At 40.0% G+C, this 14519-nt stretch overlaps 1 protein-coding gene across 1 annotated transcript; it reads right to left on the bottom strand.

Annotated features, from left to right (window-relative positions):
• Window positions 1–9788: 9788 nt before the first annotated feature.
• On the bottom strand, window positions 9789–10664 carry LOC123454628 (vomeronasal type-1 receptor 1-like). The gene has a single exon (XM_045133353.1). It carries the CDS (start codon window positions 10662–10664, stop codon window positions 9789–9791), a length of 876 nt encoding a protein of 291 aa, XP_044989288.1.
• Between the last annotated feature and the right edge of the window lie 3855 nt (window positions 10665–14519).

Here is a 14519-nt window from a genome sequence, read left to right as displayed (position 1 = left end):
ACCTGGCGGGACTGCCCCCGGGCGGGAGCAGGATCCTCAGCGTGGGACTCTGGCCGGTTTCCTCCTTCCTGGTGGGTCTTGGTCTCTCTGGCTTCTCTGCTGTGTCTAAGAATAATCTATACTCCTTCACTTTTGAGAACAAGAGTGTATTTTGCTGGGGCTTTGCTTAAATCTCTCTCTACACTGGTTTGGCATGGCTCCTAAGCTGCCATCTTACCTGGAAGATCCACTGATAGGAATTTTCTGTTTACTTCTTTAAGTTTTCAGTGACTCACTCATTATTCAATGGTGTGTTGTTTAATCTCCATGAAATTGTGTATCTTCTGTGGTTTTTCTTGTTGGTTTTTAACTTTATCTATTATTGTCATACAGATACAAGAAGTTATTTCAATTTCCTTGTATGTTGAGACTTGCTTTGTGTCCCAGTGTCCTCTCTTAAAGAAAGTCTTGATGGAGGATGAAATTTCAAAGGAGAAAGTGGGGGGGGGGGGAGGGAATTAACACGGGATTTTTTTATAATCATGGAAAATGCTAATAAAAATTAAAAAAAAAAGAAAGTCTTATGGGCTGCTGAGAAGAATGTATATTATACAGTGTTTGGATGGGATGTTTTACAGATGTCCATTTGGTCCATTTGATCTATGGTGTCATTTAAATCAAGGATTTCTCTCTCTTTTAGTTTTGTTTTACATTAGTGAAAGTAGGTTATTGAAGTCACTTGCTATTATTCAGTTGGGACTAATCTGTTACCTTACATCTAACAGCATATTTTTATTTCTTAAGAATATAGACGTATTTTTTTTATTGGAGAGAGAAAAGAGAGAGAGAGAACCAGGACCTCCAGCCACTGCAAACTAACTCCAGATACATGTGCCGCCTTGTGGGTCTGGGGGAATTGGTCCTGTGTCCTCAGGCTTTACAGGTAAGAGCTTTAACTGCTAAGCATTCTCTCCAGTCCAGAATACTATTTTATGAGATTGTATACCATCTATACATCAATGATCCTAAATATCTGTATTTATCTGTAACCTTTGCTTATAATGTAAAATTGAGCAAATCTTTGAGTACAAAAAATTTAATTAAAACTCCTGGTAATGTCAGATTAAGCTCCTTCATGAGTACAGATATAGTCATGATCACATTATTAGTACTCAAAGCCATCAAAAAGGGAAAACACCAATGTTAAGACCAAAGAGTGTCTCCAGGAATGCAAGGATGGCTTATCACTTGAAAATTAATATGTGACTTCTGGTGCCAGCTATGATCAAGTAAATGCATTATAGGTTAGAATTCACAAATTACAACTGAAAATTTTTTGAGAAATGGAAACTGAAGATATAATTGAGGTATCTAAAATAAACAATTGCAAGGAGAATGAAAAAGAAAGATGTAGACTTGAAAAATGAGCAGTGCCCAAACATGAATTTCTTCCATGTTTTTTTTTCCCATTGTATTTTGTAATTTTGATCTAAGACAGGGACCATTGTTGCTGAAGTGAAGAACAAAGACACTGAGATAGGCTTGATGGCCAGAGGATAGAAAAAGTAAAACATATGTGATGGGAATTATTTCATTCTTTTACAACTCAGTCCTGCCTCAAAGCCAAGTCTACTCTAGTAACTGTTGCTATGGCTACAGCAGGGGTATAAACACAAAAACCCCTGAGAGAAAATCCATCTCTATGTATTCAGCACAAACGTGAGTTGGAGCTGGGAGTGATGGTGCACGCCTTTAATCCCAGCACTTTGTAGGCAGAGGTAGGAAAATTGCTGAGATTTCAAGGCCAGCCAGAGAACATTGTGAATTCTAGGTCAGCCTGGGCTAGAGCAAGACCCTACCTCAAAAAACCAAGAAAAATAATAAAAAGTGAATTGGCAGTTGTCCTCTGGTCCTAATGACAGCTATAAAAGCAAAACAAAAAAATTCTTAAAATAGTTATTTATTTATTTGCCAGAAGAGAGAGGCAGAGAGAACAGAGACAGACAGATAGAGAATGGACATGTCAGGGCCTCCAACCTCTGCAAACAAACTTCAGATGTATGTGCCACTCTGTGCATCGAATTTTATGTGGGTCCTGGGGAGTTGAAATTGGGTAAATTCTTTGCAAATTGCTTTGCATGAACAAACCTTAATCACTAAGCCATCCCTCTAGGTTTGAATTGGATTTTTCACAAAGAAGGAACTGAAAATTCCATATATTAATAAATATTGCAAATATATGTGAAAATTTTGTTTGTTTCTTCTAGTTATAAGAGGAATGGTATTGAAACTGTGATGGGAATTACATTAAATCTGTAGATTCCTTTTGGTAATATAGCCATTTTCACAATATTGATTCTGCTAATCTAGGAGCATAGAAGGTCTTTTCATCATCTAGTATCTTAATTTTTTCAGTGCTTTGGAGTTTTCACTGTAGAGTTATTTCACATCCTTGATGAGTTTATTTTCCTAAACACTTCAATTTGGGGGATAGAGAAGAACTATTGTGAATGGGATATTTGTCCTAATTTTTCAATAAGTTCATTATTAGTATATATAAAAGCTAATAATTTTTGTATGCTGATTTTCTTTAGCCTGCAACTTTACTGAAAATGTATATTAACTCCAAATGTTTCTTGGTACAATCAGTCAGATTTGTAAGTATAGAATTATGCCATCTGTAATAGGAATAAGTTGAATTCATTTTCCCTATTTTTACACATCTTATATCTCTTTTTATCTTATTACTTTGGCTAAGACTTCAAGAACTATGTTGAATAAGAACAGAGCTCATAATTATGCTTTTCTTGTTCAAGATTTCAGAAATTTTTTTTCAGTTTTTTCTTATTTAGTAAAGTGTTTGTTACAGGATTGTCATATATAATCTGTTATTGTTTTGAGGCAAGTTCTACATTTTCTTAATTTCTCCAGGACTTCTATCAAGAAGGCATGTTGAATTTTCTCCAGTTGCCTTTTCTACATTTATTGGGATGATCATGTGATTTCTGTCCTTGAGTTGATTTATATAGTGAACTAAATCTGTTGATTTACATATGTAAAACAACTTAGTACCCCTGGAATGAAACATACTTGATCCATAATGTATAATCTTAATGTGTTTTGAATTTGGTTTGCAAGTATTTTATATTTTATGTATGTTCATTAGGAAAATTTTTTCTGTAGTTTTCTTTTTTGTTGTATCTATATCCAGTTTTGACATCAGGATAATACTGGCTTCATAGATGAAGGCGGTAGGATTCTTCCCTTTCTATTTTGTGGGACAGTTTGAGAAGTGTTACTTTTAGATGTTTCTTAAAAGTTTGCTAGAATTCAACAATGAATCCATCTGATCCTGGGCTTTTCTGTGTGAAATTTTTAAGGACTATATATTTTTATTTATTTTAGGCAGAGACATAGAAAAGAGGCAGAAAGAAAAAGAGTATGGGTTTACCAGGGCCCCTGTAGCCACTACAAACAAACTCAAGATGCACGTGCCACTTTGTGCATCTGGCTTCATGTGAGTACTGGAAAACTGAACCAGGATTGCTAGGCTTTTTAGGCAAGTGCCACAATGGCTGAGCCATCTCTCCAGACCCTATCTATTTCTTTAGTGCCAGGGGTGGGATACCTTCCAATGAGCTGTTGGTAAGGGAGACCCTATTGCCCATAAAACATTATAGGCTATTGCCAAAGCACTCTTTTGCCCACCAGCACAAGATGGTAAGACCCTATTGTTGAAGACTCCACATACATGGGCTGCAGGTCACTGAGAAATGAAGCTGTAACTGCTGGCCAGCCACGCTAAATGTACCAATTGGTGTAATGGTAGCACATCTCTCTTATAGGGAAACCAAATCTTCTCTGATGGGACTTGAGGGCTGTTCTATGAGAGGGAATTCCTGGTTGGTACTGAAAACCTAATCAAAAGCCTATGTCTGGGGAGTTCATAAGTCCTAGGGGGAAAACTACTACTCTTGTTTGGGAAATAGATATACTCACCAAACGGCCCTCTAAATATTTATGTTTAATCCCATATATCAATGTTAGTCTGTCTTTTGGTCTGAGAAGCTTCTCTTTTTGCATGGCAGTGGCCACAAAAGTCACAAAGGAGTATTTGGCACTAAGTAAGACATTTCTATCACACCATCAAAGTTCAGGGTCCATTGTAGAAGAGCTGTTGGGCAGAATGTAAGAGCCAAAGGAAGGAGAGACCTGCTTACAATGCTGTCCTTCAGATACAAAGTGGTCTTGATGTTTACAACCTCACAGCAGCTGATGCTGCTACTCAACAAGACCTACATAAGAGGAAAAAATGATGACATCAAAAAAGAAGAGAGCCTGATTGGAAAGAAGAAAGAATTCAGTGAAAGAGGATTTGGAAGTTAGGAAAGGGCATAGTGGAAGGGGATTTTGGTCATGGCATATTATTTATATTTATAGTAGTTATCAATAAAAAGCTTTAAAAATAAGAGAGTGATTAAGTAAACTTGTGTTGTATCATAAGGCTCTAGAAAAACATCAAGAATCCAATCCAAAATTAAGTATGTGTCAATCAATAATAAGGATTAGAACAGAAATTAATGAATGAAATAGAATTTAACAATACAGTTGGTTCTTTGATTGACAAACTCTGAGGCAAGCTATTAAAAAAAAAAAGGAGAGATAATGCCCAAATAAATATAATTGCAAATTAAAATTCCACTGAGGGCCTTCTTCAGTGGAGTTATCAGTATTCACTGTGGAGTCATGAATGGACCAGTTAGTCTGTGTAGGGGACGGTGCATTGGAGCACACCTTATGACCACGGGGCTCTTACATTCTTTCTTCATACTTGCCCACAGTGTTCCCTGAGCCTTAGCGGGCATATTATAAGTCTACTTTCATACTGAGGTCGCCAACGCCCCTGATTTTCTGCTCTGTTTGCTTTTGAGTCTCCTCAGTGTCTAGCACCATCTCCTCAGAGGAGTTTGTCAGGCCAGCAGTGACAGTAGCATCAAGTAACCTTTTGTTGCTTATTTGTGGCCTTTCAAGTAGAGAAAGCTCAGTTGATAACACTAATAGCAAATGAAAAACTGAGCTTTTAGCCCCATACACCGCCAGTAATGGTTAACTGGAAAATGAGTACAAAGGCTGTGATCCCTGGGAACCGCTAAGGCTATCAGCTGCTCACTCAGAAGCTAGGGCAAGGTGTAATACTTTCATAAAGTGGCCGGGAGCAGAGCCTGTGGCGACCATCACGGTTCTATGACTGCTGGGAAGGCAAGACACTGAAAACCTAGAGCAACTGCAGGCTTAAGCCACTGGAAGAGCTCCAAGAGCACCTGATGGTTAAGAGCTCAGGACCCCAACTGACCACAAGCTGGAAGTTTTTTTGTTTTTTTTTTTAATTTTTTTTGTTCATTTTTTATTTATTTATTTGAGAGCGACAGACATAGAGAGAAAGACAGATAGAGGGAGAGAGAGAATGGGCGCGCCAGGGCTTCCAGCCACTGCAAACGAACTCCAGACGCGTGCGCCCTCTTGTGCATCTGGCTAACGTGGGACCTGGGGAACGGAGCCTTGAACCGGGGTCCTTAGGCTTCACAGGCAAGCGCTTAACCGCTAAGCCATCTCTCCAGCCCTGGAAGTTTTAACATTAGCTACCAGATGTGGCACTGTTGGCACTCAGACCCTGGAGTAATAAACCTTTGACAGGAAGCTGTGTGGTGGTGCATGCCTTTAATCCCACACTCCGGAGGCTGAAGTAGGAAGATTGCAGTGAGTTTGAGGACACCCCTGAGATTGCATAGTGAATTCCAGGTCAGCCCGGGCTAGAGTGAAACCCTACCTTGAAAAACTAAAAAAAGAACAAAACAAAACAAAAACCCTTTGAGCTCCTACAGTCATTAAGGGTCTGGACTTGGAAGCCCATAGAAATCAGCTTCAGACCTTGAAGATTTGAAGTTAGTGGCACATAATTCTCACAGCTTGGAGCTATGAAACTCTGGGTACAAAAGCCCAGCTCACAAGCCTCTGGATCTTAAGTTGTAAACACTGAAGCAGCTGCTTTTGGCCTATTCATAGTTTCCTTCTAAATATATCAAAAGGACCCAGTTCACTTTAACACTTCCTCTGCATTCATTTAAAACCTTGCATCTTTAAATCAACCCTCAAACCTAGAAGACGGAAGCCCCAGATGGCAATAGGGTTAGCTCTTGTCATCACCGGCCATTCCCTAAGTTAGTGATTTACTCAGCAGTTCTACCCTGGGTGGTATAGCAAACGTACCTGGTCATTGTCATGGGGAACAAACTTAGGTCTCATTTCCTCTCAACTCCTGATCATGAATTTGTTCAGCACACTTCTAATGCTGCCTCCAACCAGCTCAAATTAATAACACTTGGGTTTCTGTTCCCACAGCCTCAAACCATAGATCCCTGCAGAGGTTGATTATAGGGATTATATAGAAATTTTCAGGACTAAAGTTTACTCTTGTTGAATTGCAGCCTAGTGAATGCCTTATCCAGAAATACAACACTTCGCATACGTTACATTTAGGCAGTGGCCTCATTGCTCTGCTTCCCAAGGGCAGGCAAAGTGGAGTCCCAAGTGTTGGCCCCTGTAGCCTTTAGTTTCCTGTCAACTCTACTGCTGGTGGCTGTCTGGGAAGAATGCTGACTGACAGCAGGCTGGTCTTTTGGCTAAAGGCCTCCTGTTTCCTGACCCAGAGAGTAAATAAATGATTGCAATCTCCCACTGTTTTTGGCCAAGGCATTTAAACATCAGTGAAAGCTATAAACAGTGTTCATATTCAGCATTCATGATCTCCACCACCCTTGCTGAATTTGGAGCCAAGGGAAACCAATCAGAGGGTCACAACTAAGTTAATAATGGTGTTTTTCCTTTTATTTTCTGCCCCAGGATGTGTGGACCATGTATGGCAAAAACAACTTCCTTGGTCAAGGAAGAAGATTGGGTAGGAGAGAATCCAAGAAAGTCTCTTACAAGGAAATAATCTTTAGAACTATGTATGGCTTTTGGGAAAGTACTTTAAGCCTATGCAGGAATCTAGCATATAAGGTAATAGGTATGGTGCCTACTGGGAAGAAATAGGTGTTCTTAAATGTTTCCTTGCCTAATCTAAGGTTGGTATCATACATTTGTCTGCAAATAAATGTTCACATTATATGTAAAACTGTCATGAGTACATTTATATGTGTATGATTGTTTAATATATTCTTTTGGAATGATATATTCTATGAATTTTTATGATTGTGTAAACCTTATATTTATGCAGTTGACAAACTGGAATCTTGAAGAATAAATGCCTTTGTTTGAAGGGCAAGTGTTGGCTCCAAGGCAGGAGGGGATTGGATACATTGGGGGAGGGGCAAATAAAGCAGAGTGACAACTCCTGCCTCCACTCCTTCTTTCCTCCCTTTTATGAGCCTACTATTACCCGAAACATCAGTATCTTAGCAGATACAGATATTTCACATTTCCCCAAACTCAGATTTCTCAGTGAAGAAGTGTGACTAGACACAACACAAATTAAAAAGTGACCCAAGGGCTGGAGATATGGGCTTAGTGATTAAGGCACTTTTCTGAAAGCCAAAGGACCCAGATTCAATTCCTTAAGTCCCACATAAGCCAGATGCACAAGGTGGCACATGCATTGGAAGTTTGTTTGCAGTGGCTAGAGGCCCTGGCATGCCCATTCTCGTTCTGTCTATCTCTCTCAAATAAATAAATAAAAATAAAATACTTTTTAAAGTGACCCAATTGGTAGAGAGCTTTCCTCGCATGCAGTAAACCCCAGGGTTTGACGCCTGGCATCACATAAACCAGATATGATGGTACACAACTATAACCATAGCATTGGGAGATGGAGGCTTGAGGAGCACACATTCGAGGTCGTTCTTGGCTACCTAATGTGTTTGAGTCCAGCATAAGCCACATGAAACTTTGTCTCAAGAAAAAATGGGGTTCAGGAACCTGGAAATTCATGAAAAGAACATGCTATTGAGACTTACCATTTTTTCTCCACCTGCTGGTTCTTGGGTGATGGGCTCTGTTGTACTGGTGGAATTCCAGGAACCTTAGGGTTCCAGTCCTCTGTTTCACTCAATTAGAGGACTCTTATAGCCTTAAGAGTTTGTTACCATGGAGAAGCTAATGCATGAGCACCTGATTCTGAACCTGGCCATGTGTTGTTTAAGTGTAATGAAGGCCCTGGTAAGGACTTCTATGGTATCTCCAGCTTCTTCTTGGCTTCAGGAAGTTTCCTTGTCGTTTTCTTACTTGAAGCTTTCTTTGAGTCCACTCTCAAATAGCTGAAGTTATCAATATACCATGGTATATTAAAAGATCATGTCTTTATTTTTAGGAAATTTAAGCTGTATTCAAAATTCGATTGCTATTATGGATAAAGTTTACTTTCAAAAAAGTAAAAACAAACAAATTGGACAGAAGACAGAAGGAGGTGGATGAATGGATGATTGTCAAAGATATATAGATAAAATGAATATAAATCTGGGCAATGTATAGAATATTGTCTAACTGATGAGGTTTTGTGTCTGATTTTTTTTTTTTTTGTATTAAGACACCAAGGAGATTGTGCTCATGATTGATACTGTGTAGCATGTAATTGATCCAATGTAGGGCACTCAGTGAAGTCTGCTTGGTGAAGTAATATTTAATCTGAAATTTCACTGGAAGTGTCTTCTACCACTGAGTTTGTGTTAAGGCAATGCCGAATGTTCAAGTAGATTATGAGTCAAGACAGGCCATACACTGACATGAGAGGACAGTATTTTGATAATTTTCATACTTATTTGACTCCTTCATGGTTTCCTGCCTGATGGCTTTCATGGCTAATGTGGGTTCGAGACTGCTGCATTTATGAGCTGAAAGGGAGCGTCATAGGAATAGAGGTATAAAAATTCACAGCACAGGTATTTTTATGGAGGACTCAAATTTAATTGTAAGCTTGTTGTTAACTTCCTGAAATATACAAGCTTTACTTTTGTCACTTTTTGCCATGGTTTGTGTTGCTTCTTTAAAAGAAATGATTTACAGAGGCACCCACTCTCTTGTTCTAGAGGTCCCAACTCATTATCTCATTTAATTTCCCACAGCAAGATCCTAAGATATAACTCATTAATTTCACATAGGACAGTCTTGTAAAGATTAAATAATCTTCAATGAGTTGAATTGTTGGTTGGTACCCAAGCCACTACTGTTTGTCAATGAACAATATTGTGTCCATTTTAATAATTCTTCTAGTAAATCATTAAAATTCAACCCCATCATAAAATTACTTACACCTGAGCATGTCTCCATGGTTCTAGGAAAGTATTTCAAAGAACAAATATGACAAGACAGCAACAGTTCTGGGTTTGTTTATATTTCTGCCATATGAGTGAAGCTGGAAGCCACTTTATGTTTAGTCAACATCACACAAAACAGTTTGCTAGCACTGTGTTGGGAGCATGGCTTCTCTGTTCAAGGTAACCACAAATTCTTTGTTAAAAATTTATTTGGGGGGAGAGAGAGAGAACGAGAATTATGAGGATGAATGAATGAATATGGGCATGCAAGGGCCTCTAGCCACTGCAAATGAACTCCAGATTCATGCACCACTTTGAGCATCTAGCTTTACATGGGTACCAAGAAATCTAACCTGGGTCCTTAGGCTTTGCAGGCAAGCAGCTTAACTGCTGAGCAATCTCTCCACTCTCCACCAGTTCTTGCTTGAATAATGAAATAACCACGGTGCATGGGGCAGCCAGCAATTTTGGACTTCTTTCTCACCATTTATGAACAGTAAGTTAGTGCTTAGGGTTTTGAAGTAGCAAGATCAAAGGGCCAAGTGTGGGGTAGCATGCCGTGAGAAAAGTAACAGTGTGCTGCATCCAAGGGCGGAACCTGTAAAAAGCAGTATTATAAATTGTAAGAACAGAATTTATTAAATAAAATAAAATGAAGGTGCTTGCTAGAAGCAGGATGGTTTGAGTGGCTTTTCCCTCGGGGGAGAGTCGGTGGGAAGCTCTGAGGGCATGAATATGCCTCACTCTCTGCCGGTGTTGGTATAGGAGAAGAACCATGTAGCCACTGGCCCCTGCCATGAGCACAAGGAACACAACATCTGGGAGAGTCATCAGAGTGGTGTACAGGGCTACAGTGTTCCCAGGGCGGTTAGCAGAGCACAGTCCATAGTGCTGTATCTTGGTAGAGTTCTGCACATGCTGAAGGCCTTTCATATGTATGGGGACAAAGATGTTTATCAGCAAGGTGGAGATCCAACACAGAAAGCAGGAGGAACTGACATTCTGCCCAGCTCTCTTCTTGAGTCCCATTCTGCCACCAGCTCTGGGGCTGATGGTGATGGCCTGAAAATTGCTTAGGAGGCAAGTGGTGCAGAGAGCAAGGCCCCGGCCAACTCTGAGCATATAAAAGACAAGTTTACACCCAGTGTTTCCCAGCATGAGTGTTCCTCTCCAGGTTAATATTGTCCATGGGATCCCCTTGAAGAGAAGAACCAAGAAGTTGGCTACAGCCATGTTGGTGAGAATCAGGTTTGTGGGCCTCAGTGCCTGGTCAGTAGATGTGAAGGCACAGGTTATGAGAAGAAAGATATTCCCCAGAACCCCAGTCCCAGTCTGGGCCAGGAATAATAGCCCAAGAATGAAATCAACAAAAGTCATCTTTATGGGCCTGAGGTAAGTAGTTGCTCAAAAGGGCCTGAGGGCCCCAGACCTCACTTTGGGTTTATTTAAGTTTCTTCAACTCTGACAGGAATCTTTGGTTTTCATGAGATCCACTTTCTGTGAAGATTGGTCAACTGTAGGGGATGCCATATCATTGAGCTCAAACTTACCATGCAGACTACCAGACATGCATGTTTACTTTAGTTTCATTTATCCAAGCCAGATGGTTCATTAGTTAGTCTATTTCCCAAATCCTCCTTTGAGTGTCCAGGATGCAAGGTAAAGTCTTACCACTGGAATCAGCATTTTCTTGAACAGCCACTGTTTACACAAATAGTTTGTCAGGTCTCAGATTAATTTACCTGAATCATCACTGTTATTCAGAGCCCAGAGCCTTGTGTGGGAGAAAGATTATATATAATGTTACCATAACAAAATACATATAATGCCAGAAATGAACAATAAAAAGTGCTTATAGGGCTGGAGAGATGGCTTAGTGGTTAAGCACTTGCCTGTGAAGCCTAAGGACCCCGGTTCGAGGCTCGGTTCCCCAGGTCCCACGTTGGCCAGATGCACAAGGGGGCGCGCGCGTCTGGAATTCGTTTGCAGAGGCTGGAAGCCCTGGCGTGCCCATTCTCTCTCTGTCCCTCTATCTGTCTTTCTCTCTGTGTCTGTCGCTCTCAAATAAATAAATAAATAATTTTAAAAAAGTGTTTATAAAAATGTGTCAGGGAATCTAGCATGATATATGTATCTGTATTTGTATGCTGCTTAGATTTATATATTATATAATAAATACACAAATGTATAAATTTATCATATAAGTAAATAGTTTATTCAATAAGTTATTCTGCCAAATTATGAATATTTGCAACCTTTAAGTAGTAAACAGTACAGAAATATAGACTGTACTGCATTGCTAATATATAGACTATTTCCCCATTTTTCTGACCAATCTCTTGTGTGTATTGTTCACAATTTTCTTCATGTTTTCATTCAATGTGTGCTTCAGCAGTACATAAAATATAGGATTAAATTTTCTCTTTATGCTAGAAAAATTTTAAAATTCTTTTTTTTTTTTTTTTTTTTGATTTCCTAGGCTGACCTCAAACTCTTGGTGATCCTCCTACCTCTGCTTCCCTAGTGCTAGGATTAAAGAGTTATGCCACCATGCCCAGCTAAGCATTCATCATAATAATACATGTGTCAAAAAATCATATTCCAAGGCTAAGGTTATACCTCAGTAGTACAGCAGTAGCCTAGCATATGCAAGGCACTAGGTACAGTTCACACTGGAAATAGCACTCCAAAACACATGAACATAGATACATACATACATGCACGCATTTATTTTAAAATGTTTGAATAGAAGCACCCTGTATGGGTAGGTAAGAGTGATTCCCAAAGCCATAAAGTATTCAATGAATATCCTTGTGCTGAGGGTGGGCTACCTTCCTATGAGTTATTGTTTTGAGAGGCTCCTAGAAGCCCCACCCAATAATACAAATTATTTCCATTCCTGTTAGCTTCCCACCAGAACTAGATGGAAAGACCTTACTGCTGAGAACGCCCCACTTTTGTCCCGCTTTGGTTGCAAGGCATAGAAATCAAGGTGAAACCAAGATGGAATAAGCTTCCTCCCCGCTAGTTAGCTTTCACAGTGCTGTGTGGGCTGTTGGGGGGGAAGTGTTACCAGCACCTGTTCACCTGTAGACCTGGTGTGCTACACTACTGACCTGCCAGGAAGCGTGTGGCCACTGCTGCAATAGTAGCATGACTGTTATTGCAGCAACCAACCACTTGCATAGGAGGGAATCCACACCTGGTACTGTAAACCTGGTGAAAGGGCTGGAGAGATGGCTTAGTGGTTAAAGCACCTTCCTGAAAAGCATAAGGACATAGGTTCAACTCCCCAGAACCCTTGTAATTCATTTGCACAGGTCAGCGCATGTATCTGGAGTTCATTTCCAGTGGCTGGAGGCCCTGACATGCCTATTCTCTTTCTTTCTCACTATCCCTCTCTCTCTCTCTCTCTCTCTCTCTCTCTCTGTAATAAATAAATAAAATATTTTAAAAAAACTGGTGAAAAGCCTGTGGCTGGGAAGATCTTAGGTTCTAGTAGGGAAGTTTAAATTTTTTTTTCCCTGATGGACATGATGTGCCCACATATTAGTACTGCTAATATAATAATATTATATTAAAATATAATATTAGGTATATAATACGTGGTATAAATGCCTCCAAGAGATGCCCTAAATGAGGAGTCAGAATGACAGAGGAAAGGCTCTCTTCCCAAGACAGAAACACTGGAAGAGCACCAGAAACATCAGCAACAGCAGCCAGAGAACATGGCAGATCCATGGAACCGCCACCATCTTTCTGTCATTATGGGGAGGCATTTATGAGGGCCCAGCCCACCTTGAGGTTTTATACTCTTTGACCTTTTTATAGGGTGATTTGACATCATCAGTCCCTAGTACCCCAAATCGCTAACATGTGCCCAAAGAGGCACTTATAGATCTCATACTCAAGATCAAATCTAACCAGTGGAAACTAAATGCAGAGAGATCCAGCACAGAAAGTACTAGATGATTGTTTCAAGCAGATATTATCTATGACAAAATGGGGAAAAAAGGTGAGGATAAATATTAGTTACATAGGAAATGAAATGAAAACACTAGGACAGGGTGACATAATGTTGAAAACATAAACATTGTTAGATACGATGACAATCATTAGACTTAGTTTGACCAACAAACATGCCAAATCTGCTGAGCCTGGTGGCACAGGCCTTTAATCGCAGCACTCGGGAGGCAGAGGTAGGAGGATGGCTGTGAGTTTGAGGCCACCTGGCATTACATAGGGCATAAAGGGATAAAAGGGATAACAATCGAACCACCACCTGGAGAACTTAGACAACACACAGAAACAGAAATAGGGGAGGTAGTCTGGAGAGATGGCTGAACAGTTAAAGGCACTTGTTTGTCTCTTTCCCCCTCAAATAAGTAATTACAATATTTTTTGTAATTCTGAAATTGATAATTACTAGCTTTATTTCCTTGAATTTGGGTGACACCTGGTTTATTGAATGTCCATCAACTGTTGTTTTCTTCCTTCCTTCCTTTCTTTCTTTCTTTTTTTTTTTTGAGGTAGGGTCTTACTGTAGCCCAGGATGACCTGGAATTTACCATGTAGTCTCAGGGTGGCCTTGAACTCAAGGTGATCCTCCTACCTCTGCCTCCCAAGTGCTGGGATTAAAGGTGTGCACCACCATGCCCAGCTGCGTGTTTTGAGTTAAATTCATGCACACAAACATACACAGTCTTTGTTGTGTGCTCTCTCTCAACTTGCAATAGACCTAGAAATTTATTTAATACATCTTTACTGAGAAACAACAATGTCTTTCAACAGTAGCTGCTAACCAGAAAATATCAAGTTCTGGCTGATCTTGTCTTATTGTTATTATGGAAGACTAGAAAACATCTCAGACAAGAATGAGGTCATCCAATGAGGTATGAGATGCTTGACTCTCTGGAACTCTGTATACTGTCTTATTTTGGGCTGCTAATCTTAAATACCACAGAAGAGTTGGCTTGTACACAAGGGAAAGTTATTTTTCCCATGCTGGAGCTGCTGTCTAAGACTTGAATGCCTGCATGGGGTGAAGGACGAGCTGACAAGAGCTAGCCTCAGGGGTGCTTATTGCCAGCTCCATTGTTTCCTGGCACAGACGATTGATTGCAAGGTAACTTTCTGAAGTCCCTTTATATGAACAATCATTCTATTCATGAGGATTCTCAACCCCTAATAGCCCCCAAATGTCCCACCTCCTAACACCATAACTGTGGTTCA

This window comes from Jaculus jaculus, chromosome 14 (assembly GCF_020740685.1).
Source record: "Jaculus jaculus isolate mJacJac1 chromosome 14, mJacJac1.mat.Y.cur, whole genome shotgun sequence".
Classification (NCBI taxonomy): Eukaryota; Metazoa; Chordata; class Mammalia; order Rodentia; family Dipodidae; genus Jaculus; species Jaculus jaculus.
Note: the sequence above shows the minus strand (reverse complement) of the source record. Positions and strands in the feature narration are given on the sequence as shown.

What these genes read in the sequence shown, in the direction of transcription:
- LOC123454628 (XM_045133353.1), bottom strand. Translation starts at nt 10,664, where the DNA reads ATGACTTTTGTTGATTTCATTCTTGGGCTATTATTCCTGGCCCAGACT.